Source organism: Phaseolus vulgaris, chromosome 8 (assembly GCF_000499845.2).
Source record: "Phaseolus vulgaris cultivar G19833 chromosome 8, P. vulgaris v2.0, whole genome shotgun sequence".
Lineage (NCBI taxonomy): Eukaryota > Viridiplantae > Streptophyta > Magnoliopsida > Fabales > Fabaceae > Phaseolus > Phaseolus vulgaris.
The window spans coordinates 32,645,335-32,658,955 of record NC_023752.2 but is presented as its reverse complement, the minus strand read 5'-3'; the positions used below and the strand labels follow the sequence as shown (position 1 = coordinate 32,658,955).

The window sequence follows — 13,621 nt, the reverse complement described above, 5'->3', positions numbered from 1 at the left end:
TAATTTCATTTCAAAATATTTGAAATATAGAAAACAACTCAGAACGGTTTTTCATTAAGCACACCCAAGTACATCTTGAATAATCATTAATAAAAGTAACAAAATATTGAAATCCTAAATTAGACTTAATTCGACTTGGTCCCCAAATGTTAGAGTGAACTAAGCGAAAAGGAGATGAAGCACGTTTTGAGACACTACTAGGAAAAGAACTACGAATGTGCTTTCCTAACTGAGAACATAAAGAACATTATTAATAGATAAAGAAGGAAAAAGATTAATTGTATCAACACCATGTGATGGTACCCTAAATCCATTTACCATGGTAATCAAAGGTAAATAACCCATAGTAGATAGGGAAGAGAAAAAAGGTTGATTACCAGTAATGTAATCTATGACACCTGAATCTAGAACCCAAAGGGCCAAGGGAAGTAAACTGAGTGAGGCCAACAAAAGATGTACCTGAATGTGCAACAGAAGCAGTGAAACCTGGGTTCTGACGATCCTTATACCATTTAAGAAATTCATTGAAAATAGCAGGCTGGCCTGGGGTATCAAATGAAGTATGGTCCACAGTAGAAGGTTGCACATGAGCAATTTGGGCAATCACAATAGTTTTAGGAGGACGACCATGTAAGGCATAACATCTGTCAATTTTGTGGCCAAGTTTGCCACAATGGTATCTAGAGCATAGGGTTAGGGTTCAATTTTTATTGGTGAACCCACTGTTCATTGTTATTTTCCAGCCACCGCCCCGCTGCCTCATCGGAGCCGCCACCACTGATGTCACCTCGCTTATTGCTTTTCGAAGAAATCAAGTTGCCACCAATAAAGACACATTATTCGGAAGTGAATCTCTTATCAGTTCGAGAGCCTGCCCATTGTACATCTGAGTATCCCACGACTCGAGTATGATTATTGTGTTCATATATCAAATCTTTTATCGAGGTTCATTTATTGTACTTTAGAATGCAAATAGAAACATTCCAATGTCCTGTACATGGAGAGTTTAGAATTTGACTTACCACATTGACCATAAAAGTGATGTTTGGATGAGTGACTATGAGGTTATTCAATTTCCAAACCAATCTCCTGTACTTTTCAGGATACGAAAGTGACTTCCCCTGACTTAGTAGAAGTTTAGCATTGGGATCCATAGGTGTGTCAAGGGACTTGGAATTCATGAGCCCACTCTCCTCTAAAATATCCAAAGCATACTTTGTTTGAGAAATTACAATTCCATTGTTGGATTGTGCTACCTCAATTCTCAATATGTATTTAAGTTTACCCAGGTCCTTTGTCTGATAATAATGACAAATGTGTTGTGTTATATGTAATCACTATCTCTAAGAACAATGTCATCCTCATACACTACCAAGTAGATACACACAACCCTCTGAATTACAATAAAACACAAAATGATCAGCTTCACACCGAATAATACCAAACTATTTAACTATTGCACTAAATCTCCCAAATCATGCCTTGGGAGGTTGTTTAAGACTATATAATGGTTTGCGAAGATGACATACCAAGTAGGAGTCCCCTTAAAAAACAATACTAGGTGGTTGCTTCATATACATTTCCTCCAACAAATCATCATGTAGGAAGACATTTTTTACTTCCAAGTGATAGAGAGACAACTGTTGAAGAGTAGCCATAGCTAATAATAATATGACAAAGATCTTCTTGGTGATAGGAGCGGTGTCACCGTAATCTAGCCCAAAGATTTGAGTATAACTTTTAGCAACTAAATGAGCTTTGACCTAGTTAATAGTGTCATCAGAGCCAACTTTGACTATAATTGCCTATTGATAACCAAAAACAAATTTCCGAGGAGGTAAAGGAACAAGATTCCAAGTACCACGGTTCTAAAGAGCATACAGTTCATCAAGCACGATCTTTCTCCAACCAGGGTGGGTTAAGGCATCACCTACAATTTTAGGAATTGAAATAGAGAAAATGCAAGATAGACAAGTATAAAGGGATGGAGACAGCCTGTGATAACTTAGAGTGACATAATTACAGGAAATATTATGAGTAGAGTGTGTACCTTCACGAAATGTAGTAGGGAGATCAAACACAAAAGGAGGGGACAAAAGTGCAAGCATTGAAATAGAGTCAGAAAGTTGGCCCAACGGGAAGACATAAATGTTGTCAGTGATGATAAACTCGGAGAGGAGGTGTGGGAAGATGGTGACATTAGGAAAGACTAAATAACAATAAAGTGAGGGTGATAAACATTTATACTTTTTTCGAGACAAAGGTTTGCCTAACAGGACACCTTTGTGAGACTAAATTGACATTTTTATCAAGGCTAGTACTAAGATTGTCAAGAAAATAGGTAGATGAAAAGACTCAAGGAGTGAAGTGGTGGAAAGGTTGATGAAGGGACAAAATAGAGTGAGATATTTAGTGCTTGAGGATAAAAGAAGGCACGTGATTGATGAGAGATAGCATGTAGTGAGAACATCACCTCAAAACTGTAGAAGAACATCACTATGAGTAAAGAGTGAGTTGTTTCAATAAGGTGTCAATTCCTACACTCTGTCACTTCATTTTGTTGCGGCATGTGGATAGGATGTCCAAAGAAAAAACCATGAAAGGAAATGAAAGTCTTAAAGGCATGGAAAAGGTATTCATGAGCATTATCACTATGGAAAATACAATTAAAAGCACCAAAGATATTTTTAATTTCATTATAAGGAATTGAAATATGTAAAACAACTTAGAATGATTTTTCATTAAGAACAACTAAGTAATTGAGAATAAACAACAATGAAAGTTACAATGTATTGAAATCCTAAAGTAGACCTAACATGACTTGGTCCTTGAGTGAACTAAAGTAAAATGGGACAAAGCTCATACGAGGATACTCTTAGAAAACAAACTATGACTATGTTTTCCTAATTGGCACGATTTACATGACAAAGTAGATAACTGAGACAGACGTGGTACAAGGTGTTGAAGTATGGTAAAGTTAGGACGACCCAATTGAGCATAGACGAGAGAAGAGGAATCCACCATCGAGCCAACATGAACAAATGTCCATTGTAGATAAAGGTCGTTAGACTCACATTTGGTGTTAATCATCCATTATGAACTCCAATCCAATAAGAAAACATAATCTTTAGTAAAATAAATAACACAAACAAGAGAACAGGTGAGGCGAGCGAGACATAATAAATTAAATGGAGACACGAGGACATAATGACATTCTGAAGGGAGAGAGAAGATGGACAGTACCACACTCATGAGAGGAGGCGCAGGAGCCATTAGCCATAGTAATAGAAGGTAAAAGGCAGAACTTGATTTTCTCTTCCCCAAGTCAACATGTTCAGTTATGTAATTAACTCAATGATCCATGAAATTGATTTTAACCCAATTCCTCGACAAAAAAAAATTCCTATAAACTTAAAGGGAGAACTTGATTCCTTAGTGGACTTTGTCAAGCAATCAACACTAAGGAAAAGGACTTATAGCTGACATGGTAGTTCCTACCCCTGTTCCTGGTTTTAGATTATACCACAATTCTATTTAGATCCAAATTTGTAAAAGGGTTTTCAAACTGCAATTAAAATTATGAAATCATGATTTAATTAGCTAGGCCAAGCAAGCATTAAGAACAAAGTAAAAACAATTAATCGATTCACAAAATAATGTTAGAAAGTAAAAGATATATTACGAACCGAGTAGCTACTTTAACCTTTACAATTAAGGTGTTTAGTACCTTATGGCTTCACAATGACACAAACTAAAGAGAAAAACTAAGAGCGCACACTACACAAATATTCAAATGTATGTTTCTCAATGACTTAAGATTAAGTCTACCTAGGATGATTTGCAAGGTTGTCTAGCCCTAAATTTATAATGTTTGGAGTTGGGAGTACACATTGCCCTAATTGTTGAAAAACTCGAGAGTGTAAGCCATGTGCCTTTTGCTTAAGTGATAGTTCCTTGCTTAGGCTGCTTGGGCAAGAATCTTGGGTCATATATGGGCCAAATCTTCTCCTTTTCATGCAAAAATAAACAAAAGTAACTAAGCATAAAATTAGAATAAAAAATAATAAAAATTAAATTTGAACAAAAAACTATCAAAAAGACATCATAAAAAAATATTAAGTGCTGAAATGTAAGCAAAAAATAGGGTTAAAATATATCAATATTTGACACTTTGTTAGGGTAGATTTTAGGATCTTGTAGGTAAGTTGGGAATGATTGATCCTCATTTATCAACTTGAGAGGGAGTATTGTAAATAGCAGATTATGAGGATAAACATATTTTCAATATCTCCATAGTGATTAAGGAAAATATCTTTAGAATCTTCTTATTTTTTTCCAGGATATTTTATTTCGTTATTTGAAAGGATTTGAATATTTCAAATAATGAGAATGTAAGTGGTGTGATTGTTATCAATAAAATAGTTCTTTATTCCCTTACGTAGTTCAAGTATTCTAAACACCAAATTCTTGTAACATTAATACAGTTACATCAGATAGTTGTCAGAGTATTATGTTGATCTTGGGTACTTTATAGAAGATTTTTTAACTTAGGTTTTTCATAAACCGACCAATGTTTGCAATTTTTTTATGCTTTTCCCATTTTTCGAGGGATACTATATAATAGAAAAATATCAAATTAATATTGTGTTCGTTAAATTACAACTTGCAGATATTTGCAGTGCTGTTGGTAGGTTTATCTGTTCTCAGATGTCATGTAACTGTAGAACAACTTACCAAGTATGTACTGTACTGTGAGTGGTTGATTTATGCAACGTGGAGGCTGACAAACAGCTTAACATCATTGCTGCAGTCCATTGGAGCATCTGAACAAATATTCCAACTGATTAATCTTTTGCCCAGTGATCAATTCTTAGCCAAAGGCAAGTAACTGTTGGTCTACAACTCCCGTTACTCCTCAAGTATAGAGTTTTCTATTGTTTAATTGGGCTTTTCACCTAATGCAGGAGTGAAGTTACAGAGGTTAGCAGGGCATATAAGGTTTGCAAATGTAACATTTTCTTATCCAGCAAGGAGTATGGTATGTATGTGTTTTTGTTATATTTTGTCTTTTGTTCTATTTGTTATAAGAAGCATGTTTAGCTTTACTCACTACAGCTTGATAATTAAAATGCATATATGACTGTTTGCAATTTCCAGGACATTTGATGTCACTTTAATTAAAAATTAGTTTTGTGTGCATTTAATTACTTTCCAAAGCAATGAATAGAAAAGTTCATTGCATTTGACTATTTAAAGCAACAATTGGTGATTATTGTTTGCTTATTCTCAATGTTATTCATGTAGTTTCCACGAGCTTAAGCACCGTCCAAATGATTTAGTTATGAGTTCACTACTAATGATTTTAATGCTTTCTACATGGTAAGCCTTTTATGTGTGGGTGGGTATGGTAGTAGCAAGGAAGTTATGCAAGGCCGATAAAAATAACAAGTGGCAATGGGAAATTGGGAGGAAAGAGAAGGATTTTATAGAGGGTGTGTGTGGCAAGCTACTACGTTGAGAGTGAAGAAAATTTGTGTCAATATTGGTTAGACCGAGAGAAGAAGGAAGAAGGAAGAAGCAAATCTTCCCTAGGAAAAGAGTTCTCTAATTTTTGTTATTTGTTTGTTGGCTAATATTCATCTTGCAGCAAAGCTTTATACCATTAATTTCACTCTAATTTAGTGTCGGTTACTTTTATTTTACAATTCCTATTCTAGTTCCTATCACTACCGTAAGCATTTGTACATGGACTCACATTCATTGTTAATCATTAAAATCATTATTCATTGAAAGTGTGTTGCATTACACATATACAACTTATTTACAACTCGGGAATCAAAATAGTTAAGCTTATTTTTTTATTTCTGGGAACAATTTTGTTGAGTTACAAGTATGTGATGATTGACTCTAAATCATGATCGTTGATGAAGAGTGCAAAAGATTGTCTACCAGGGGATCAATAGTGTTAAGTCTAGATAGACTGTCTGACACATTATCATCTAACACATGAATTATGTTTAGGTTTAACTCTTTTTAGTGGTTTTCTGCTATTCCGTTTCTTAGGTTCTATATATATAGAAACTTTATGTGTATAGATGATACACTGTATCTTGTAATAATTCTTTGTGTAGAACCAATTGTTGGAGAACATAGAAGTAGAGTTAGAGGACGAAGACAAGGCTTTACTACTTCATATCCCCTTGCCGAAGGCATTTAAGCATTTTAAGGATGTTTTGTAATTCAGGAAGGAATAGACCATTACGTTGGAGGAGGTACAAACTTCAATTATGACTAAGGAGCTACAAAAGCTTTAAAAGTCTAAAGAAGACGATGGTTGGTTGAGTTTGAATGTTACAAAGTCAACAGGTAGAGAAAAAGAAGCCATCAAAGTGTTCATCTAATAAATAGGCAGATATTGAGTGCTTTAACTTTCACAAGAAGGGTCACTTCCAGTCAAATTGTCTGGGGAGAAATGAGAAAGCCAAGAAATCTCATTTCAAGAAGGAATTCGTTGATGCTGCGATAGTGTCTAATAGCTATGAGTCTAAGGGGAAGTGTTGGTGCCATTTACTTCTGATGCACAGAGAAGTTGGATCATGAGCTTAGGATGCATTTATCACACGTGTCTTATGAAGGAGTTCTTTGATACTTTGGAATTGAAAGGAGAAGTGGTTCTTTTGGGGAACAATAAAGCTTTTAAGGTGCAAGGTTATAAACTATACAAAATTTTGTTACAATATATATATATATATATTTTATTTGGCTTTGTTATTGTTAGATATTATTAGATATTATTTGATATTATGAGATATTATAGATATTGTTAGATATTTCATATTTATGTAATGGACTTAGTCCATATGTTTATTTTCCTATATAAGCATAACCCTATGTGTTCAATATACACAAGGGATTTACCCTATTATTTATTTTCCTTTAATACGGTATCTAGAGCATAAGGTTAGAATTTAGGGTTCAATTTTTATTGGTGAACCCACTATTCACTAGAATTTTCCAGCCACTACCTCACTAGAGCCGCCACTGCCTCGTTGGAGCCGTCGTCAGATCCTCGCCGGAATCTCGTCGGAGCCTTTGCCGGAGACGCTGCCGGAATTGTTGTCGGAGCCTTCATCTTTGTTGCTGCCGCCAATTAACTGGTGACTGGATTTGTCCTTATCTTCCATGGCTTCTTTCGCTTCCGCTGCCACTATGGCTTCTTCCGCTGCCGCTACCACTGTGGCTTCTTCCGTAGTCATTATGCCGGATCCATCTATTTATACTAATTACGTCAATGTTCATCTTTCCATTGACAAATTGGATGGAACCAATTATGAAACTCGGGCATCAGATATTAAATTATGGCTTGAGTCAAGGTTATGTTGATCATCTTACTCATCCTACTGTTGCTGAAAATGAGGTTTCCCGTTGGTTGAAAATTGATGCTCAATTATGCATTGTTATCAAATCTACCATTCACTCATCTTTAAAACAAATTTTTCGTACCTATGAGACATGTTCAGAAGTTTGGGAACAAGCAAAATTATTATACACCAATTATACTCAACGTCTCATGTTGATGACTCTTCTGCTTTAGTCTCTCAGCATAATGATTGTACTCGCCCTCACAAGCCAGGCAAAGGGCGTCACAAGTGTGACCATTGTGGCAAACTTGGCCACAAAATTGACAGATGTTATGCCTTACATGGTCGTCCTCCTAAATTTGTTGCAGTTGCTCAAACTGCCCCTGTGCAACCTTCTACTATGGACTATACTTCAATTGATACCCCAGGCCAGCCTGCTATTTTCATTGAATTTCTTAAATGATATGAGGATCGTCAGAACCCTAGTTCCACGACTTTTGTTGCACATTCAGGTACATCTTTTGTTGGCCTCACTCACTCCACTTCCCTTGGCCCTTGGATTCTAGATTCAGATGCCACAGATCACATTACTGGTAATAAATCTTTTTTCTCTTCCCTATCTTCTACGGGTTATTTACCTTTGGTTACCATGGCCAATGGATATAGGGTACCATCACATGGTGTTGGTACTATTCATCTTTTTTCTTTATTTATTGATAATGTTCTTTATGTCCCTGGGTCTCCATTTAACTTATTATCCATTAGTAGTCTCACTCGTTCCCTTGATTGTGTTATTTCTTTTAAGAAAGTTTATGTTACTTTACAGGACCGGAGTTTGGGACGGATGATTGGCACCGGATGTGAGTCTCATGCACTTTATCAACTACAAATCTCTGCACATGTTGGCGCGATTATGGATTCTCCATCTCTCATTCATGCTCGGTTGGGTCATCCTAGTCTTGCCAAGATGCAACAACGTGTTTCATCTCCTTTTGCCTTAGTTCACTCTGACATTTGGGGACCAAGTCGTATTAAGTCTAATTTAGGATTTCAGTATTTTGTTACTTTTATTGATGATTATTCAAGATGTACTTGGGTATTTTTAATGAAAAACCGTTCTGAGTTGTTTTCTATATTTTCAAATATTTTACAATGAAATTAAAAATCAATTTGGAATTTCCATCCGCAAAAGTGATAATGGACGTGAGTACTTTTTCATTCTTTTAAAAATTTTATGGCTTTTCATGGTATTCTTCATCAAACTTCATGTGCTTATACACCTCAACATAATGGGGTAGCTGAGCGGAATAATAGACATCTTGTTGAAACAACTCGTACTATTTTAATCCATGGTGATGTTCCTTAGCGTTTTTGGGGTGATGCTGTTCTTAGTGCATGTTATCTCATTAATCGTATGCCATCTTCAATTTTAGATAACAAAATTCCTCATTCTATTTTATTTCCACATGACCCTCTCCATTCTTTACCTCCCAAAGTTTTTGGGTCCACATGTTTTGTTCATAATTTTAGTTTTGGTCTTGATAAATTATCTCCTAAGTCACACAAATGTGTCTTTTTAGGGTTCACTAGATCACAAAAAGGATATAAATGTTTCTCACCTTCTTTAAACCGTTATTTTATTTCAGCAGATGTCACGCTCAGTGAATGTTCCCTTTACTTTAAGTCTTGTCCTTCTCCTTCAATTTCTTCATCTAATTAAGTTAATATTCCTTCTGTTGTGCCTAGTGCACCTAACGATTCACCATTGCCACCAACTCTTCAGGTGTATAGTCGTCGTCAAACATCTCATTGTCCATCAGCAGACTCTATTTTGGTGGCAACACCTCATCTCCCTCCGGCTCCTACAGTTGAACCTGACCTTCCTTTTGCTATCCGTAAACGTATACGTTCTACCCGTAATCCCTCTCCACATTATACTGCTTTGAGTTAGCATAGGCTATCTCAACCCTTTTATACCTGCCTTTTGTCTATTTCTTCCGTATCCATTCCAAAATCTGTAGGTGATACATTAGCTCATCCTGGTTGGCGTCAGGCCATGCTTGATGAAATGAATGCGCTTCAGAATAATGGAACTTGGGAACTTGTTCCTTTACCATCTTGGAAATTTGTTGTTGGTTGTAGGTGGATTTTTGCTATCAAAGTTGGTTTTGATGGTACTATTGATCATCTCAAAGCTCGTCTTGTGGCTAAGGGTTATACCCAAATTTTTGGTTTAGACTATGGTGATACTTTTTCTCCGGTGGCAAAGATGGCCTCTGTTCGCTTATTCATAGTTATGACTGCTCTTCAACAATGACCTCTTTATCAATTGGATGTCAAAAATGCTTTTTTAATGGGGATTTGCAGGAAGAAATTTATATGTAGCAACCTCCCGGTTTTGTTGCTTAGGGGGAGTCTTCTGGATTGGTATGTCGTCTTCGCAAATCCTTATATGGCCTCAAGCAGTCTCCTAGGGCTTGATTTGGAAAATTTAGCAATGTTGTTCAACAATTTGGTATGACTCGCAGTGAAACAGATCATTCAGTTTTTTATCGTCACTCGAGTGCTGGGTGTATCTATCTTGTAGTATATGTTGATGACATTGTTCTTACAGGCAACGATCACCATGGCATCTCACAAGTAAAATAACACCTTTGTCAACACTTTCAGACCAAAGATCTTGGGTATTGAGGTAGCACAATCCGAATACTGGTATTGTTATCTCTCAAAGAAAATACGCATTGGATATTTTGTAGGAAATTGGGTTGATGAATTCGAAATCTGTTGATACACCCATGGATCCCAATAAAGAAACAATCGGTTGAAGCCACGAAACAACCGATTGTTTGGCTTGACAGTTAAGTCAACCAAACTAAAACAGTTTTTAACCTTTTCAAAACTTCTAAGAGTAAAACAACCGGTTGATTCGACAAAACAACAGGTTGTTTTTCACTTAGTTAGAAAAACACTTGATTTCAAATAGGTTTAAATCACATCAGTTTTAGATTCAATAAAGGAGTGGATCACATTCTATTCTACCCAGATCCATCCCAGAAACAGCAGCAACACCAGCCTTTCATCAAACACTTAGATTTGGATTCTTCAAAGCACATGATCACTCTGGATCAACAATCTCCCCCTATTTGATGAAAACAAATCCCAGGTTGCTTGTGTTGATCTTGATTGAATCTGAAACCGCACTTGCAAAACAAAAAACTATCCAGAGCATCTCTCATAGCAGGTTATGATCATACATCAACTAGTTTTCAGCATAAATGAAAAAGTAGAAAACCAACCATAACAAACAACTATACCAGACAAACAACCGGTTGTTTTCTCGATTCAATCGGTTGTTTTTATCAGCAGAAGCAAAAACATCTTAAAAATAGAAATTAAAGAGTTATAACAGTTTGTAAAGCAACACAGAAACCACATTCTCCCTCTATTTGTCTTCACAAATAGACTTTAGGAAGAGATAAAAACAGAATAGTCCAAAATAAAACAATACAAACATGGAAAGAACAATAAAGACTTGATTTCTCAGCTTCACAATCGGTTGTTTCGTGATATCAACCGATTGTTTTTCTTCAATCTTCTTTCCCATACTGCAGCTCAAACAACTGATTCTGAACAGCTTCAATATGTTCATCAAGGGTCTGGAAACGTGTATCCATGCTTTGAAATCTATTGTCAAAGTTCTGAAAACTTGTCACACAAAGATCATGAAGATTCCTTTGGTTTTCAGCAAAGCCATCTAGCCTATTCACCATGTAGCTCTCAAAGGAAGATATTGAAGGAGTCCTATCTCCTTGATGTCCAACACTTGTACCAACACCAAAATCAGTAGCAGGTTGTTCTTCATCTGGAACATCCATACCAGCACCTTCAGCAACTTCTTGATCTTCTTCACCAAGTTCAGCATGAAAGCCACTTGAAGAACCATCATGTTCACTATCCTTACTTACCCATTTTCCATTGATCTTGGTAAAACCCATCTTGCTTTGTGATCCATTGTTCACTTCAAGTGTTGATTTCTCCAACTCAGATGTTTCATCCTCAAGGTTCACTTCAAAATAGTTTAAGAATTTAGAAATCAAGATAGCACAAGGATAATGATAATCACTTAACCTTATAGATTTTTGCATGTGCTCCTTGATGATACGAATCCAATTAATCTCGACTGTGCTCATTATGTAGTATATGTAGACATGATCTTCCTCAGTTAGAACAGAATGGTTGCTCTCTCTTGGTGTTAGAATCCAAGTGACAATAAGAGCCGACAACCTTTCATTCAATTTCAAAACTCCAACCGAGCATGTTCTTACTTGTGCATGAGGATTCTTCAAACAACTTTTGTAATATTGAATTTTGTTGAAGTCTTCCACCACACCAATGTTTCCTTTGTTGATTTTCAAGCCAACATACTTTAGGCCAGTCACAACTGCCCAAACTTCATGAGTGATCTCTATATCGACACCCTTGACATGAGAAACAAGATTGTTACCTTCAAACTTTAAATTGATGTAGAAAACCCGAATAAGATCCGAATAAATGTTCCCTTTCATCTTTAAGAACCTTTTCAGCAGTTGTTCTTTAAGAAGCCTTCTCACATCATCCATCTTTTGACTCTTCAACCAGCTAAAATTGACAACTTTTGGGTTGTTTATCTCTTTTCTACTTGTTTCAAAGCGATATTTCTCAATCAATTCATTGTCTCCTGAAATTCAGCCTTCAAGATGTCCTCCCGATCTTACAAATCTGGTTTCAATCCTTTTTGATGATGGAGGATTGGAATCCATGAAACCAGAATGTAAGAAATCAGAAAAACAGAGGAGGATATGAGATGCAGTAAGAGATATGCCAATGGGTTGTTTTTGTGTAGAAAAACAGCTGTAGATGGTTATATAGCAAAACAGAAATCCTCTTTGATCCTTTGACTACAGTGGGTTTCAGTCTTCAAGAAGAGGAATCTGGTCGAATCTTGCATAGAACCACGTCAGCCCTTACCAGAAAATCACATGGTCAGCACATGTTGATTTGACTAGTCATAAAGGCACTTGAATTTCCAAGATATGAAATATATTCCTTTTATGACAAGAAGCAACTTTCTTCTGAACCAAATCAGGCTTCATGACTGCTTTATTGACTCATAATCCCCTTAAAAAGAATCCTGTAATAGATAGAATGCATAAAGAAATTAAATCAATTTTTATGCCATGCTGTCGGAGAAGAAATAATCGGTTGTTTCTAGAAAACAATCGGTTCTTTTTCTGCAACATCAACAATGTTCAGGATTTTAAAACAAAAACAGAGAGGAATCAAAATGTAATTGTATACACACATAGATGAATATTTTAGCATGAATTTATAACAAATAAAAAGAAAACAAAGACAAAGAAGGTATTATCCTTTTGTCATGAAGTCCCTTCCATGAGTCATTTATTTATGATCAAGAGTGCTTCTTTTGGCTTTCAAGGCACCTTGAGCTGGAACAAAATCTTAATTCAGTTCCATACAAACTCCTTGTCTTCCAAAAGCTTGATCAAATAACTCAAGACTTCATGGTTCTCTTAGTATCCCTGCAACACAATAAATTCAAGCAACAAGATTTGGTCCCCTTATAAATGTGGGTCCTTTTGATTCAGCTTTATTAATGGGATCTTCAGAACTTTTGAGAATCCATCTCATAATACCTTTAGGAACAAAATATTTCCTAATTTTACAGAATCTAATTGAGTGGCCTCTTTTCATGCAGTAAAAACATGTAACAACCGGTTGTTCCGATCTTTCTATCGGTTGTTTTTTTGGCACTTTTGGAAAAGGCTTTGAAATCCCATTTTTCTTGTTTTGAGGATAAAACCCCAAACTAGATTTTCCAAAAACACATTTTTGGGATGCCAAGACAGTTTCAAAGTTGGATTTACCCTTTGAAAGTTTATCCACAGTTCTTACAAGATAGTGAACCTTACTCTCAAGAGTTTTACAATTTTCACAAATTTTAGAGTTACACAAATGAGAAGAATTTTTGCAATGCTTTTGAAGATTTTCAAAATCAGTTTTTGACTTTTCCAATTCTTCTTCAAAAGTCTTGACTCTATTTTCAAGCCCGTTATTCAACCCTTTCAATCGGTTGTTTGAAGAGCCAATCGGTTAGCTTCTTCATGAGTTTTTTTAAAAGCTTGAAGTAATTAACTATAGTTTTCAGCATTTAAGGAAGCACAAGAACTTACACTGCTTGAGCGGCTTGAATCATCATCTCC

General features: G+C 35.9%; 1 protein-coding gene across 10 annotated transcripts in view; it reads left to right on the top strand.

The window, feature by feature from the left end:
* LOC137824063 (ABC transporter B family member 26, chloroplastic-like) overlaps positions 1 to 13,621 on the top strand; it is a 36,588-nt gene that overhangs the window by 13,617 nt on the left and 9,350 nt on the right. For 4 of the 10 annotated variants that reach the window (XM_068629495.1, XM_068629499.1, XM_068629498.1 and 1 more), the window contains 2 exons: positions 4,670 to 4,880; positions 4,965 to 5,038. In XM_068629495.1, coding sequence (XP_068485596.1) covers positions 4,670 to 4,880; positions 4,965 to 5,038 — 285 coding nt within the window. Of the gene's footprint in view, positions 1 to 4,669; positions 4,881 to 4,964; positions 5,039 to 8,187; positions 9,436 to 13,621 lie in introns of those variants that run through there. The other 6 variants (XM_068629500.1, XM_068629502.1, XM_068629501.1 and 3 more) reach the window with 3 other exon arrangements.